This window comes from Apium graveolens, chromosome 9 (genome assembly GCF_009905375.1).
Source record: "Apium graveolens cultivar Ventura chromosome 9, ASM990537v1, whole genome shotgun sequence".
Taxonomy (NCBI): Eukaryota; Viridiplantae; Streptophyta; class Magnoliopsida; order Apiales; family Apiaceae; genus Apium; species Apium graveolens.
Window position 1 is genome coordinate 208,912,033 of NC_133655.1, and position 17,069 is coordinate 208,929,101.

At 38.4% G+C, this 17,069-nt stretch overlaps 1 protein-coding gene, 1 non-coding gene and 1 pseudogene across 7 annotated transcripts; all 3 read right to left on the reverse strand.

The window, feature by feature from the left end:
• Nucleotides 1–107: 107 nt before the first annotated feature.
• LOC141684059 (UDP-glycosyltransferase 74G1-like) lies at nt 108–2,018 on the reverse strand (annotated as a pseudogene).
• A 456-nt stretch (nt 2,019–2,474) lies between these two features.
• Nucleotides 2,475–7,438, reverse strand: LOC141683470 (protein NETWORKED 4A). Of its 6 annotated transcripts, none has more exons than XM_074488204.1 (5): nt 7,283–7,438; nt 6,530–6,639; nt 5,603–5,650; nt 4,766–4,874; nt 2,475–4,332 (listed from the first exon to the last, which is right to left on the reverse strand). In XM_074488204.1, the coding sequence occupies exons 3-5, from the start codon at nt 5,612–5,614 to the stop codon at nt 2,639–2,641; spliced, it is 1,815 nt and encodes a 604-aa protein (XP_074344305.1). In that variant the 5' UTR covers nt 5,615–5,650; nt 6,530–6,639; nt 7,283–7,438; the 3' UTR covers nt 2,475–2,638. The 6 variants fall into 6 exon arrangements, with proteins under 6 accessions (XP_074344305.1, XP_074344304.1, XP_074344303.1 ...); XM_074488203.1 differs by having other exon boundaries at nt 7,280–7,433; XM_074488202.1 differs by lacking the exon at nt 7,283–7,438 and having other exon boundaries at nt 6,530–7,203.
• An 8,840-nt stretch (nt 7,439–16,278) lies between these two features.
• On the reverse strand, nt 16,279–16,385 carry LOC141688596 (small nucleolar RNA R71). The gene has a single exon (XR_012562030.1). It is a non-coding gene; the product is annotated as a small nucleolar RNA R71 (small nucleolar RNA).
• Between the last annotated feature and the right edge of the window lie 684 nt (nt 16,386–17,069).

Below are 17,069 nucleotides of genomic sequence, written 5' to 3' on the forward strand. Positions count from 1 at the left end.
AGTATTTGATAGTAATATATTAGTAGTGTTGAAAGTTTAATACCAGTACTTAATTAACCTTTAAGCTGTGATACTGTTTTTAAAAGTGTTGAGGTTATTTGCCAATTTGTTTACACGCATAATTGAATATCCATCCAGATCTTCTTTGCAGTTACATAATTTTTTTATTGAACATATGAACACGATAGAAGAGAAGATATGAAGTAATGTGCTTATGCTGTAAAAACTGCAGACAGAATACAAAAATGGGCATTTTCCAATTGACTGTTGCACTCATGCAGGCATTTCACACATGTGAATTGATCAGATCCTGAAAGTATAATTCATACAACTGTGGAGGTAGCATGATAATTTAAAACTCTTGGCAAAGTCTTTGAGTAAAACTGATATTGCAAAGCCACTGCAAACTAGTAGCTAACAGTGCAACAATTCAGCAGCAAATTCAGTGATATTTCTATCAGAGGTTCCACCTTCATCCACAGCTTCTTTGGCCAATATTTTCCAGTTGGCCACCCTTTTCTTTATTGTTTTCCCTTTCTCTCCCTTCATGACATCTCTTATCAATGATTCTAAAACTTTTCGTTTCACAATTCCCTTCTCATATGGCCTAGTTCTGACCCCAATACCCCAAATATCCTCCACATATTTGGCATTAGCAGGTTGATCGGTCCACTGTGGCATCCCCACTATAGGCACTCCCAGACTTATGGCTTCCAAAACTGAATTGAATCCACAGTGTCACGAAACAACCTATTGACTCGTGTTTTAATATCTCCAGCTGTGGACTCCATATCACAACCAAACCCTTTCCTGAAATTTCATTGATGAAGTTACTTGGAAGCTTTGTCTGTTCTGATTCCCTTACAACCCACAAAAAGTTGAAGTTGCTTTGCTCGAGCCCTCGTGCTATTTCTCTTATTTGTTCTACTTCAAGTCGTGCAGCGCTTCCAAATGAAACATATATAACTGAGCCATTAGGTTTATCTTCTAGCCACTTCATACAAGCCCCATAATCTGGTTTGAAAAGATTAATACCGTAATCTTTATCATCTTCAAGTCTCTTGTCTAGGTACATAGATGGCAATCACCTAGTTATATTTAGTAATAGTCCAGAACAAACAAATATTAGCAACCAATTCTAACCCTAATCCGAACACAAAGAAGCCAGGAGATTCAAGTTCACACAAATAGAAGCATTTAATCTAATATTTTGTAATTCTAACTCTGACAAAACTGTATAGTAAATAGATACATATACATACCTCTTCCTCTAGTTTGTGGAAAGTGTTGAAAAAGACCCAATCTGCATCATCAACATTGGAGAACTGATCAACTAAAACATCCGTGTAATGTAAAGGAGCTGGTGCTTCCCATGATCTAAACAGGGGCAATCCAGGAACTGAAATGACTGATGATTCATCGTCTCGCTGTGGGAGGGAGATAAGACCCTTGTATACATGATAATATATATTGTTGATAGCACATGACTGAGTGAAAAACACAGCTTTAACAAGTCCAAAGTTGTTAGCAACATCAAGAGCCCAAGGCAAGAAACCGTCATAAATGAGCACATTCACAGGGTTGCCAGACTCATCGAGTTTCTTGAGGAGATTTTCAAGTGTTTGAGAGCCCACAGTGCGTAGAGTGGAGAGGTAGATAATAGAGTTTCCTGCTTGGGCATAGCCACCTTCATCGAATCCATCTGAATAAGTTTCGAAAGAGATGAAGCTTAGGGGGTCAGCAAGCATGGATTTGGAGATGTAGATAGTGTTAGCAAGTGAAACTTTGATGCCCTTTGAGACCAAGCGTTTGCAGAACTGGAGCATGGGGTTTATATGGCCTTGGGCAGGATAAGGAAGAACCAGCGCATGAGGACTTTTTTTGTTCTTCTCCATTAAAATAGCCTTTGCTTCTACCTGTCTATTTGATGCCTAAGATGCTTTAAACATCCATGTTATCCAGTAGTCATTACTAGTAATTAGGAATCTGGGGTTAAATATACCTGGAATCTGGATGAATTGTCCCTATAATTTGATATATTTTATTTGCACATGGTGTTAATTGAGTTCCTCACTTTCACCAACCACGTACACAGTTTCATCTAAGCTTCGTTGATTTAACTTTTCTTCCTTGTCTTTTATCCCGTTTGAAAACTTGGATTTCATTTGAAACAAATGTTTCGAAATTTGAATTTAGATTTCATTTAAAATCTAAAATATTCAAATATTAGTAGAAACATGAGAATTTAATATAAATATGAGAATTTGAAATGACAACTCAAATCCTATCATTTGAAATGAAATTTAAATTTTCAATAGCAAACCCTCCGAATAAAGGGCGCTCTCTCACAAGTTATATGTAACACCCTGCTGATTTAGGTTAAAGATCAACATATAAATTAACAAAATTCAATTGCTTTTCATCCGAGATACATACTGTTGTGGTTGTAAAAAATACAACACACCATACGGAGAAGTTAGAACCTCCAACATTTTTTAAAATTTTAAAGCTTTTCATCCCGAGTTATATGCTGTTGTAGTAGTAAAAATACAAAAGACCATACTTAAAACTTGGAACCTCCAACATTTTTTAACGACAAAGCAACATGCATATATAAGTACGCGTATAAACAAACAATCTATGAAGCTACAACTGGATGCCTCTTGTGTCTTACAAAAGCTCGGCGAAGCTGTTGATATCCATCTCTGTAATGCTCAAGTGAGAAACACAGCTGCCGTATAACCTCTCGCTTCTCTTCTGCTCCTTGCATGATGACAACTTCTTTTTTGTCAAGCTCCTGCTTCAGCGCTGTAACTCTTGAAAGTGTCCTCTCTGTCTCAGCAATCAGCTCAACATGTTCAATGTGTAAATCATCTAAATGCTTGCTCATTTGATCGATTTGATCATCCTTGGAACTTACACTTGCAGTGAGATTTGATAACTTAGCATTTGCTTCGGCCATCTCTGTCATCACCATGTTGTATTTTGATGTAAGAACCTCCACACTTTTGTTCAATTCTTCTATACAGTCTTCTCTTTCAGAAATTATTGCTTTCAGTTGGTCAACTTCAACTCTAAACAGAATTTCCATTTCTGCTTTTCCAGCCTTCAATCGTTTAAGCTCCTCCTCTGCAGACTGGCAACGTAGATCCCACTCTTTCAGATTATCCTCTAGATAAGTGTGTTCCTTTAATAGTTTAGTCAACTGTGCTTGAAGGTGCAGGTTCTCTTCCGATAAGCTCTTGTTTGCATTGTTAACTGTCTCTTTAAGTGCTCTAATTTCCTGTTCACGTTCTGACAAGTTAGCTTTGTACCTAACAATCCTGTCCTGTAGCTTAGAAATCTCTCGCTTCTCCTTATCGAGCTTAGATTTCCACATTAACGCATCTTTCTTAGCGGATCCAAGCTGATCGTGCAATTGCTGGGCCGAGGATGTAGTAGTCTCAAGTTGATGCTTTAGATATGCAACTTCTTTCTCAGAACCATGAACCTTTTCCTTTGTAATTCCCAACTCTTTCACAAGTATTCTGATCTTGTCTTCTGGGTCTGAAGCACCTCCTTGCAAACTGATAAGCTGAGGTTCTGCCTCTTGTGTTCCCTCGATTTCAGTTCCTGCTCTATTAATTTCGGCAACTTTTTGCATCTTGTCAGGTTCAGCCAGCAAATTCTGCAACCTAGCAATCTCTTCATCAGCGAGCTGGATCTTTTCTTTTGCCGCACTCAATTCATCTTCATGTCCAGCAGTTTGAGCAAACACACCTTCAGAATTCCCAGTTCTGGTAACTCTAGAAGAGCCATCAAAATTTTCTTCTTGTTGTCCTCGAAGCCTCTGTTTCAGTTCACGAAGCTCAGCTTCCAATTCATTAACCTTCTTACGTAGGCCCTGGTCATCACCATTAGTTGATTGTCCTGAGTAATTATTAACGGAAGAATTGTCTGATTCTGACTCAGAATCCAGTGTTGATGATTCATCTTTGTCACACAAATCTGAACTACTTCCACCCGTACCAAGAAAATATTCAAAACCAGCAGCTCGAGAACCCGATTTACGGCGAGTCAACCCCTGATCCGAAGATGACAATGTTAAAGGAGGTTCAAAACCAGAATCAGAGACACCCGAGCCTTGCGACTGGAGATCTGAAGGCATGCTCTTTCGCAATTCTCCTGTCACATGATCATATCGCTCAGCCAATGCACGATACATTCTGTAAAGTTCCTCAACATGAGCAATCAGTTGTGGCCTCTTCTGGTAATACATCTCTGCTTTTTTAGCAAATGAATCTCCGTCGTTTTCAATGAGCTTCAACATTTGCTTGACACTCTGGTCCATCTCTGTGTAAATTGACACCTTTGTCAGTATACTATGAAATATTCCAACAAATAGATATATGATATGCAACAATATTTATGATAATTGCAGCGCCTTCATATTAATTGGTCAACTTCAAAATGAAAGAACATCAACTCATATTCACTTATGAGGGAAGTCGACTGGAAGGAAGGATATAGAAACAGTGGCAAAGCTAGAATGCATGAATATATGACCCAGTACTGTTTCGTGTTCATTACTTCAAGATTCTTTGCTATTTGAAAATTGACATCAGGTAGATACAAGGAGTGATCAAGATTTATCAATATCAAATATCTTCCAGCGATCAAGATAAATGATTAAGAATCATACATACAGTCTTTAATTTTGTTTGCAAGAACACTTTAACATTTAAAGTATGCAAAATATATACAAAATGAAAACTTAGTTTCTTACCCTCGAGATTTTCTGCAAGCCATTTTGAATTTTTAGGGCTGATGTGGCTATCCCACCACCAGGAATGCGACTTTTTTGTTAGTGTCCTGCTCATCCTATTTGGCTTAACCTGAATAGATAAACCAATTACTTATGTGCCAACAAAATTGGCTCCAGTATGATACTGTGACCCATGTTAAGCTATGAACAATGTATAAACACAACTGAGTATCGACCCTGGTCAAACTCTCTTTTATTGTCCAAATTGAAATCCAATGCTTACAATCTAACTCTTCATTACATAGAGTATGGTTAGACTGTAAAAGCAAACTCTGTGCATGATGACGTAAAGACTTAATGGCTTATAAGATTTTCTTAATTTATCCCAGATCTCCATCTACCAAATTGCAAAATGGTGTTTGTTTAGTTCAGTATTCTCTTGACGTTTGTTAAGTATAGGGAACATTTTCCTGATTTTCTGGTGTTTATTTAGTTTAAGGAATGTATATCCTAATTTTTTGGTGTTTGTTTACTTTTAAGGAAAATATTTCCTTTACTTTCTTGTGTTTGTAATGAAATTACACCATATCAATTGAGTCTTAACGAGCCAAATGGAAGGTACAAGATGGACTCATAACCAATTGACGATAAAGACAAAAAAATTCAGAAACCAACTACAGATATGAAATATGAACATTCTCATATCTGTATCTGCTTATAAATACGTATAATGTACATATATGCGTCTATGAAAATCAGGTGGTACATGTTTCTCCAGCCAAGTATACAACGATAATTTTGCTTTCATTTTGATTTGTAGCTATTACTAATTCAATGATCATAAGTGCACTTTCTTACCGATGATGTCATTTTATTGAGTTCCGAGTAGGGATCGGATAAATACACCTGAAAAAAAATGCATGTCAGACACAAAAGTTAAACTAAAGTTAAAATTTTACTTAATTCTGGGCCATATATCAAATTACATAAACATTAGGGTTCATTGTCCAAACACATTTACCCAAGGAAGAAATTAATTTGAAATGAGTAAATACCATGACAGGTAGCCCTTCTACGATTGCAGAAAAATAGTTTCCTCATTTTCATGTGATTGTTTAGTATAGATGAAATTAGATAATATTCGGAAAAAAAAATTCATTGAAAAATTTCTCAGAGATTATTTCCCTGTTTACTCTAATGAAGTTATATTCTGGCAAACAAATAGCCCCTTATTGTGCACAAATAAATGAGTTAACAGGTAAACCAGCATATATGATATTAGTCATCTTTTGATAGCAAAAACATTTGTGAGAAATAGAAATTGAGAGCGAAAAAGAGAGATGTTAGAAATGCTTCCTCCCTGACTAAAAATTTGTAAAGTTGAGCGAAAATAAAAGCTTTATTCTCATACATATTTTCACTTAATTATCACAGACATTAGTAAAGCTGAATTGTACTGGAATCACCGCGGGCTGTCACTAAGAAACATCAGGTGCATACTTGCCCAGAACATAAAAGTGAGTTGGGTAGCTTTAACCAAACAGGCAGCAAGAATAGTGTGGAATATGTATAATAGTAGAAGATCTTAAAATTTTTAAACCCTTACTTGCTTTCTCTTGTGTAAAAAAAACCCAATAAAAAACTAAATATATTACAAGAATCGGTTTCGGTAATAACACTATTTTAATCGATTAAAGCAATAAGGAATACATTTTTTGTAGTATATATAATTGATAAAAGGGAGGAAAGACAAAAATAAGGTGAGAGAGGAAGGTGCAATGAGACCTGAAGACATGGACTGTGAGTTTATCCAACAAACTGTTGAAGAGATAAGTTCAGGTTCAGTTACTGTATGACAACTCTAACTTGTCCGCATGTGCAATGCATTTCATCACCTGACACACAACAACAAACAATATAATTAAATTATATAAATTTCTACAAGACTACCACATGATCCACTGCTAGTGCCTTAATAGTGAATATTATTATAACATCAACAACAAAGGGGGTGGGGGATGTCGATCATATAATTTTGTCTATGAATCGAAACAAACAAAGATATGAAAAGGGGGCCTGCCAGAAAAGATGGTAGTAGCAATAATTGAGTTTGTTTGGTTGTTTCTATCAAGATCAACTATCAAATTATAGAATTATCAAGTCATTGGGGGGAAATCTTGAAGAATTATTATTCAAGAATATGTAAATGTAATATATGCAAAAATTAAAGAAACAAGGTGAAAGCTAAAGAAATGTATGGAATATTTTTTTGCTTTGTTTCTTAATTCTCCTTCTAATAGATATAGATAGATAGATAGGCTATAGTCGTCTATGTGGAAATGAAAAATGATCAAAAGGGCTTTGATTTCATATAAGCAAACAGACAGAAACAAACAATACTATGATTTAAACTAGAAGGATATAGGGAGAGAGAGAGAGGGAGGGAGAGAGGGAGAGAGGGAGAAAGGGAGGGAGAGAGCGCGAGAGAGAGAGGGGAGGGGAGGGGGGGGGGAGGGAGAGAGAGAGAGAGCTTACTACCGTCTCTCTCTTGCTTGAAATTTGAATAATTTCTAACACAAGTCTGTCTGTATCATATAGGTAGAAGGACTAATAGTAGTACTAATCTCTCTCTCTCGGTGTACATAAAACATAAATGAAAGTCAATGTATCCACCCTATTAAACCCCTTATTAATTCACACCATACCACGTTCCGTAGATCTTCCTTCTCTCTCTCGTTAATCTTTAGCAACTCATTTTGCTGGCAAATTTCAAATTCATTACACATCCACTTTACTGTTTTTTATAAGTATGTAGTAGTTTAATAATTTAGTAGTTTATTAGATATATAATATTATTTACCTATTTTTGTAATAATCAAAATTAGGGAATTATCGTTGAACCAAACTATTGAACCAAATTATCTCTATTCCGGTTATTATAGTATAGTATAGATATAGATTTTCTTTTTAACCCTAGGCATGTTTACTAAAATCATCATATTTTTAATATATTATGTTAATTAATCCTGGACTAAAAAAGTTTTTAAGTTATTATTAGATTTATTGTATTGTCATGTATACAATCATTTGTTACGTGCCATTATTTGAAATACAAAAACAAAAATATAATTTTAAAAAATTGTTGAATAAATTTCAATTATAAGCTCCAATTTGACATAAAAATTACATAAATATACATACAATAAAATCTCGAAAAATGATTACCCTTGTCACTAAAATTATATATTCATTTAGAGGGATTATATATTAATCGATTAATAAATTTTTTATTTATTTATCGATAAATGAATATTTTTTCACTTAAATATTATTTTCAGATTTTTTATAATTTATGTACTACATTTTATATTCAAATGTACCTATAATTTATTATTATTATAATATTTATGTGATATTCAATTACATTCATATTTTTTAACATACTAAAAGTTTTAGATGCATGTATGCCTGAAATACATACACACCCATACCTACAGTGTGTGTAAAACATTGAAAGATATGATATTTATAAAGTCACCTATAATTGATTTTATTTTAACATCATAATCATAAATTAATACTGATCAATCAAATAAAAAGTATTTATTTAATTAGATACATTCATATATAAATATAACTATATTATTGGAACTCTTGTGATTATTCGTTTATATTTAAATAGAGCCTACAGAGATTTATTTTTTTATTCATTAATGCATTTATCGAGATTATTCATTAAGCTTATTTGTCCAAGTAAGGACCGAAAAAAAATTATTTATTTGTTAAGATTATTCATTTATCAAACATTCAATTATTGAGGCTATATTGTAATATAATGGAGTTTGAATAATAAAATTTTACATATCTATCTATACTATATTATTATAAACGAAATATGGTTTCTTTTGATCGGTTGGTTAACACTTTCCTAAAAGTACGTTAAAACCTTCGAGAACAAAGTTTAAAAAAATATAATTTAAATTAAAACAATTGAATCATGTAATTAATATAACTACAACTTTATAAATTATTATCTAACTTAATATCTAATCGCATTCAATTTATTTCTTACATCTTTTGTAGGGAGCCAGACAATTTGAAAATTAATTTTAGTAATTCAAATTATAATATAACAAAATAATTAATAAATCAAGAAATAATTAAAAAAACAATACCAAATCATCCACATGCACCACTCCTATTCGAGACTCCCAACTTTCTATAGCGAAATGACATATAGACTGTGTTTTGGAATAAAAACTAGAGTGCGTTACTATTTAATACTAGGGTTTGTGAGTTTCGACCTTTAATGGATGCTCTTGCGTTCGGGACTATCGGTCCTTATAAGATGCCTATGTATCTCTGTGTGGTTGGGAATCAAACCAAAAACCTAGTTCTAGGTTGAGGGATAGAGCCCTTTATATAGAGGTGAGTCTAAGGTTAGACTTTTGTTGGGAGACTTGGTGGACAAGTCTCCAACTTAGATGGTAATTAGGAGTCCTATAAGGGAAGGAACTTCAGAACCTTCTTTGTAGGACTTTGAGTCCATTCAGGACACATGTCTCTACTCTTCCAGCCGTATTGGGCATAGTTCGTGAACAACTTGTGTTCGTAGACCTTGACGACCTCAACTGGTGGGCCTTGTCTATATGGACCGTCTTGAGTCTGCTACGAGTTCGGACCAGACAGGTTTATACTGGACTTTAGACAAGAAACCTAAGTTTAATTAATGCGACATTTAATGTATCTTTAGAATGTATTTTCTATCCATATTATTTTCCCCCAACTTCCGTGAATACTACTCGAGTTTTCGGGGAAGTTATAATGGTATTTTCGTAATTCGGGGTATTTTTCCCTTCTCGGGTATCGGCCCTTCATGGGTATCGGACCTTCATAGGTATCGACCCTTCATGGGTATCGGCCCTTCATTAGTATCGACCCTTCATCGTAAAGTGTGGAACGACCTACACATTTACGACTTATTAGTGTGAGTATGCACACTTAAGGCCTTTGCACATGCTATCTGGATAATATTCAACACTAAACGGTCCTAATCGGGACTAAAAAGTGAGCATTTATCACCCCTTAACCTTCGTCAAGGTTAATTATAGGGTGAAAGCTGATAACTGGCCCTAATCGGGGCTAATTAGCCATAATCGGGGTTAATTTCCATGTACAAGCTACCAACTAGGCTTAAAAGAACCTAATTTTAAGCTAGACCACACTAATTGGCCTTAATCGAGGCTAATCTGCCCTAATCGGGGCTAATCAGGACTAATCAACATGCATAAGATGCTAATTATCCCTAATTCACACTAATTACAAGAGTGAATAGGTTAAACGGCCCTAATCGGCGCTAATTTCATCATACGAATCACTAATTCCCCCTAATTCGGGTTAATTACGCTTAATATACACTAATCGGCCCTAATCTGGGCTTAATTTCACTAATAGGCCTTATCTGGGCTTAATCTTAAAATCCTGAAAATTTAAAATTTTCAAATTTTTTCTTATTTTTTCCATTTTTTTCAAAATTTTTGAAAATTTTCGCAGGGGGTCATCGGGGCCGAGTAGAACCTTTTGCTGTAGAAGGCTCTGCTCAGCCACATGCCCTTGCATGTGGGCTGCTCGTTCTGTAGAGGTCGGCCTGGAGCAGGTCCTCCTGCTCCGTGCTGTCCGGGGGTGCCTGCTCTATTTTTTTGAACCGCTTACTCAGAGTAAAGTCTTCTACATACTTTGCCATGCCCTTCTTGCTCTTGGTTGTCCATGGAATTAATTTTATGGTTGCATTTGAGTTCCTCATGGCTCTGCTACGGATGTTTCAGTGAACGTTCTGTACTCATCCTAGCGGACGTGTGGTACTCATCCTAGCGGACGTTTTGTATTCGTTCTTGCTAAACGCTATGTGTTCTATTGAACTTGTTCTTATAGGAAGTCTTATGCTTCATTGAACTTGTCCAAACTTCCTTTGTAGGATGTTCTGTACTCCAACGAACTTCGTTCTCGTGGACGTTCTAATCTTCACGAAACTTGGTTTTGCTGAGAGTTATCCTTTTCGAGAAATCTCCAAAGGACCTCTCCATAGGGCCTCCGGAGCAACACTTGAAGGCCTCACGGCTATCCTACATGAGCCTCTGGTCGGCCAAAAGGCCTCAATTTGTTGGCTGATCGTCCAGGGCCACTACAGAGGAAAATTGTGGTCGTCTTGACTCTGCTACGGAGGCTCCTGGTTGGCCAACATGCCTCAATTTGTGGGTTGGTCGGCCGGGAGCACTACGGAAGTGAATTGTGGCCGTCTTGGCTCCGATAAGGAGGCTCCCCGGTTGGCCAAAATGCCTCAATTTGTGGGCCGGTCGGCCGGAAGCACTACGGAAGCAAATTATGGTCGTCTTGGCTCTGCTACGGAGGCTATGTTTGGCCAAAAGGCCTAAATTTGTGGGCTGGTCGGCCGGGAGCACTACGGAAGCAAATTTTGGCTTCCTTGGCTCTTCTACGGAGACTCCTGGTTTGCCAAAAGGCCTCAAATTGTGGGTTGGTCGTCCAGGTCCACTACGGAGGCAAATTGTGGTCGTCTTAGCTCTACTACGGAGGCTCCTGGTTGGCCAAAAGGCCTTAATTTGTGGGTTGGTCGGTGGAGAGCATTACAGAAGCAAATTGTGGCCGTCTTGGCTCTGCTACGAAGGCTCCTGGTTAGGCAAAAGGCCTCAATTTGTGGGCTTGTTGGTCGGGAGCACTGCGGGGGCAAATTATGGTCATCTTGGCTCTGCTACGGAGGCTCTTGGTTGGCCAAAAGGCCTCAATTTGTGGGCTGGTCGATCGGGTGCACTACAGAAGCAAATTGTGGCCGTCTTAGCTCTTCTACGGAGGCTCTTGGTCGGCCATATGCCCTCCAATTATAGGCTGTCGGCCAGGGCCACTACGGAGGCAAGTTGTGGCCATCTTGACTCTGCTACGGAGGCTCCTGGTTGGCCATATGCCCTCTAATTGTTGGCTGGTCGGCCGGTGCTACTCCGGATAGACCTTGGGGGCCTTCTGCAGGGTAGTCTGATCTGTTAAGAGGAGAACTATCTGTTCTCGTACTCGTGAGTTCAGTTAAAAAGCTAATTTTATCTTAATCTTTACAAGTTTTGCTAATCATAGTGATTAACGTAATCGTCCCTTAGTTAAGACTAATGACTTGTATTTAGTCCCTGACATGCTTTTCTCGGAGGACTAATACGATAAGCGGTGTCCTGCACCACTTTTTTCATTTATTATTTCGTTCTTTCTTATTTTTTGATCGTTCTTCTCCAGCATTTCCGGTGTTCTTTTAGAGAGGTACCTGCTATCGCGAACCAGACAGACTTACGACCTGTTGTAGCAGGTGACCCTTTTCCTATAAAAGAATATGAGAAATGCTCATTTTCATTCACACTTTCATTTCTCAACTTCTAAGATTCTCAAACTCTCTCAAATTTCTATCTTTCTTCAAGCTCTTTAAGAATGTCTAGCGGACAAGGTCCTAGCAAGTCCTCTTTCTCCCAGAAGGAAGCTCTGCACAAGATGGCTACTTTTCTCTCCCTTCAAGGTATATCTCCCGTATCTATGTTCTTCATTAACCGTTGTTCCAACAGCCTAAAGAGTATATTAGACGAGAGGGCGGACGAGTACCCAAGTACCGTCCATTTCGATGCGTTTCATTACAGGAGAATGCTCCGCGAGAAGGATGTCGAAGAGATTCAGTCGACTTACTTCTGGCCCAACTGCTTAAAGATTCGTAAAGCTAAGCCTAGTGAGAGGGCTTGCAACCTCTTCCACCAAAGGCTATTCGTGTACAAAGCAGCCCTTAAGTCCGGGATACGGTTCCCCTACACCCTTTCATTCCAAGGCTTCTAGCTGAGCTCAAGATTCATCTATGCCAACTTTACCCTAATGCGTGGTCTTTCATTATTCAGTTCATAGTGAGATGTCATGACTTGGGCATCCCCTTGAGTGTGATGATGTTTCATAGCATCTTCATGATGAAAGCTTCTCTTCTGAGTCAACCTGGTTGGGTAGTGATACAACTCAGAGCTCATGTTCCTCATATGGTGAACACTAGCTCTCTCCATGACTCAAACCACAATTGGAGCAAGAAATTCGTGGTCGTTAAATGGAAGGGTGGAGACCGGGGACGTACTTCAGACGTGACTTTAGCATCCCAGTTTATAATTCTCATTTCATTCTTAATCTTTCGGATGCCGAGCTTCTAGCCCGAGATCTCCTCATTGATGACGATGGGAGAACCCCTTATTGGGATTTTGTAACAGAAACCAAACTCATCGAAGCTGGACTTAGAAGCCTCTCTATATAGGGTATTTATTTTTGTTTTTCCTTAACTTTGTGCAAGTTTATTCTTATATCTGTTTTTTTTCTTCTTGTTTCAGCTGTTGAGGCTCTCGATGCTAATGTCAACATGAGCGATGCTGTTACAGATAGAATGGCCAGAGATGCAGCTAAGAAGGCCAACCGTGTTCCTAAGATCCTTGCCTTCCTTAAGGCGTCGGGATCCGATCAGAAAAGGACTAAAGACTTTGATGGGAATGCCAGGACCCCTTTTGAACCAGGATGGGGTATCTCTACCAATAACTCTGTGCTCAGCAGTCCGGGCCTTGCCCTTGAGTGGTCGAAGAACTGTATCATTCCTCCTGACCTCATGTTTATCTCTTCCGGTGAGAAGCTTCTCGAGGCCGAGATGCTAGGGGCTCAAGCCCTGTACTAGGTACACTTCTCCTTGTATAAATTTCGTTTAAGTGTACTTTTTCTTAGAACTTGAAAAATGTTATAGGAATCACTCCTCGGGGACTCGACCCTTCTTACTTAAAATTTTATAACTCTATTCATGTTTTATTTGTCAGGCCAACGCCTACTTCGCGGAGCCTTTCACCCAGGTTGTCAAGATGAGAGGCGACTATACTGCACTACAGACTTCTATGAACAAAATGACTACCTCCTAGGAGGAGTGGGAGTCCAAATCTCATGAAGCAGAGGGTAAGCTTGCTGTCATGGAGAGGAAATATGCCAGTTCAGAGGAGAAGAGGAAGAGGGAATGGAAAGACTTCATAGGAGCGTACCACAAATCCTCGATGTTCACCAAAATGATGGACGAGCATGATGCTGAGATGCGCCTTGTTAACATGGCCATAGGTTGGAAGAGGGGAATCAAAGATGTTCAAGGCGTATGTTCGAACGTGGTCGACCTGAGTAATCTATCTTGCACTTGGCAGCTACCCGTCACGGACCTATCCGGGAAAGCTTCCGGATCTGTGCCCGAGACTCCTTGTATGAGGTCTCAATCATGCTCTAGCCATAGTGGTTCCGGTTCCAAGGGTAAGGCCCCCTCGGGTAGCCCTAACTCCAGAGCAGCCCTTCGTGGGAAAATTAGGGAGCCTATTGTTGAGTGGCATTTATGACACTTTATAATGCTCTAATAAGCTTTGAATTGATACATTTGTACTCAAGTTGTTAAGTGTTTTAACGTGTTTTCTAGTGTTTTTGTATTTCAGGCATTAATCTGTGAATCAGGTGAATTAGTATTGTTTTGGTGCTAATATAATGTCTAGGTGGTGTTCGAATAAAAGCTCGTAAAGTCCGGCTCGAGGCTGCAAGAAAAGGAAAAAGAAAAGAAATATTTTTGGCAGAAGCCCAGCGCGGCCGCGCTGATCACGCGCGGCCGTGCCAGAACTTCAGAGAGCTAGCGCGCCCGCGCTAATCAAGTGCGCGCCCGCGCCAGGTCGGGATGCAGAATTCCTGTTTTGAATAGAAGACTGATTTTCTGGGATTCTATGCTGATCAGGGCTAATATATAAACAACTCTAGGTCGTTTTAATAAAAAAGAGAAGAGACACTTCAAAGCTAAGGAGAAGACGACAAGAGACCTATAGCATGGATCAACAAAGGCGAAGACGATCTAGTTCATTCTTGTGAATCTTTATTTTGAGTTGTAATTTTGGATGCCCGTTTCTTGTTTTTTTGAACCTATACTCTTGTGTTATACTCTGTTATTTATTCTTTATAAAGACTACGTTTGTTATATCATGTTTTCATCAGAACCCACATTGATGATGAGTCTGATTATGGGCTAATCGTTATCGTGGGGTTCTAGCAGATTTATTTATGGATTTCTTTAGTTAAATTGTTTCGATGCCTTAGTATGTGGTGATTGTATGATATCCTAGTATTGGTTGTGCGTATTCGTCTTATGAGCGTCGTAAACTTATAAGATAGTGTGTTAATTCTTAATGAAGCGAAAATGAATTTAGGGATTTAGAACTTGCCATGCTAGCATAGGTTCAAGTATTCGTTATGCATGATTCGTAGGTAATTTTAACCATCTTACTTGCCCTGTGTAATCAAGATAGATAACTTGTGCTTAAACCGTTATGTTGTCAAATTCTATAGACATATAGGGTCTCAATATAATTGGTGTCTAATCAGCTTCTATCTCTTTTGTGGATGTCTGGTAGAATGGTACTCGTGCAACGAAAGTTTAAATTTATCAGTTTCGTGTTGTCTGATTAGTGTCATCACTATTGCATGCTAAGGTTAAGGATATTAAGGCTATTGAATGAAGTATTTAATGGAGTTAGAATCCCATATTTGTCATATAAATTAATTCAGTCAATATTAATCTCGTAGTTATAATTATTAGTTAATTCTTAGTTATAAATAACCTCAATTTGTTATCGTCTTAGCATTGAATAATAACCATACATTGTTGCTTAAGTGCGTGAATTAATTAGTTAACCGATACAGTCTCTGTGGGAACGGACTAGAAAAGATTCTATACTACTTACGAACTCGTATACTTGCGTGTATTATTAATGCGTGTTTAGCGACTAACAAGTTTTTGGCGCCGCTGCCGGGGACTGCAGTGTTAATTTATAGTTTATGTGCTTTCCATCAGTGGTCGTTAAAGTTCATTGACTCGGACATTGTTACTTATCTGTTTTCTTGTCTTATTTCAGGTATTTTAGCGAGGGTGTATGCATACGCGTTCGCGTACTCGTAAGAGAACACTGGATAAAGCCGAGGAAGAAGTTGTGGTAGTTCATAAGGAAGTTTTCGAGGAAGAAAAGACAGTAGAAGAAGAAGAAGAGAAAGTTGAAGAACCAGTTGTAGTAGCGATGGGAGATCAAGCAGAAAATCTGAAGGATTTGATGGACTATTCTCAACCTAAGATTAATCACATTCAATCAAGTATCATCAGACCAGCCATCTGGGCTAACACTTTTGAGATCAAGTACAGCACAATTCAGATGATACATAACTCAGTTCAGTTTGGGGGTTCTCCTCTTGAAGATCCTAACATGCACATCAGGGATTTCATCGAGATCTGCGACACTTTCAAGTTCAATGATGTGACTGAAGATGCTATCAAGCTACACCTCTTTCCATTCTCTCTGAGGGGCAAGGCTAAGTGTTGGTTACATTCTCTACCAACAGGGTCTATCACCACTTGGGAGGATCTTCCGCAAAAGTTTCTCACTAAGTTCTTCCCCATGGTGAAGACTGCTGCAATCAGGAATGCTCTTACCCAGTTTGCTCAGCAAACAGGAGCATCTCTGTGTGAGGCTTGGGATCGATATAAGGAGATGCTAAGAAAGTGCCCACACCATGGCATGCTTGATTGGATGATTATTAACTGCTTCTATAATGGATTGGGTGCTACTTCTAGACCCATGCTTGATGCAGCATCAGGAGGAGCCTTGTGGGCTAAGAGCTAAGATGAAGCTTATGAACTTATTGAACTGATGGCTGCTAATGAGTACCAGAATCCTTCCCAGAGACCGACTCAAGGGAAAGTCACAGGAATTCTAGAGTTGGACGCAGCAACTGCTATCGCTGCCCAACTTAAGGATTTGACGATGAAGGTGGATACTTTGGCTAATAATGGAGTTATTCAAATCGCTAGTGTCTGCGAGCTTTGTGTTGGTGCCCATGAGACTGATCAGTGCGCAATTTCTAGTGAATCAGCTCAGTTTGTGAGCAACTTCCAGCGATCGCAGCAACCAGTGCCAGCCACCTATCATCCCAACAACCGCAATCATCCTAATTTCAGTTGAAGCAACACCCAGAATGCGGTTCAACAGCCTTATTAGCAATATCCAGCTAAACAGTACAACCCCCTGGTTTTCAGTACCCACAATATGCACCTAGACAGCAACTCCAGCTTCAACAAGCCAATGAAAAATCTGAATTAGAGGAGTTGAAGCTTATGTGCAAGAGTCAAGTTGTTTCTATCAAGACCTTGGAAAATTAAATTGGGCAAATTTCCAATGCCTTATTAAATCGTCAGCCTGGTACA

What these genes read in the sequence shown, in the direction of transcription:
- LOC141683470 (XM_074488201.1), bottom strand. An exon ending in TCAATAAAATGACATCATCG is followed by an intron (nt 4,875 to 5,602) that starts GTAAGAAAGTGC and finishes TTATCTATTCAG; the next exon opens with GTTAAGCCAAATAGGATGAG. An exon ending in GCTTGCAGAAAATCTCGAGG is followed by an intron (nt 4,333 to 4,765) that starts GTAAGAAACTAA and finishes CAATTTACACAG; the next exon opens with AGATGGACCAGAGTGTCAAG.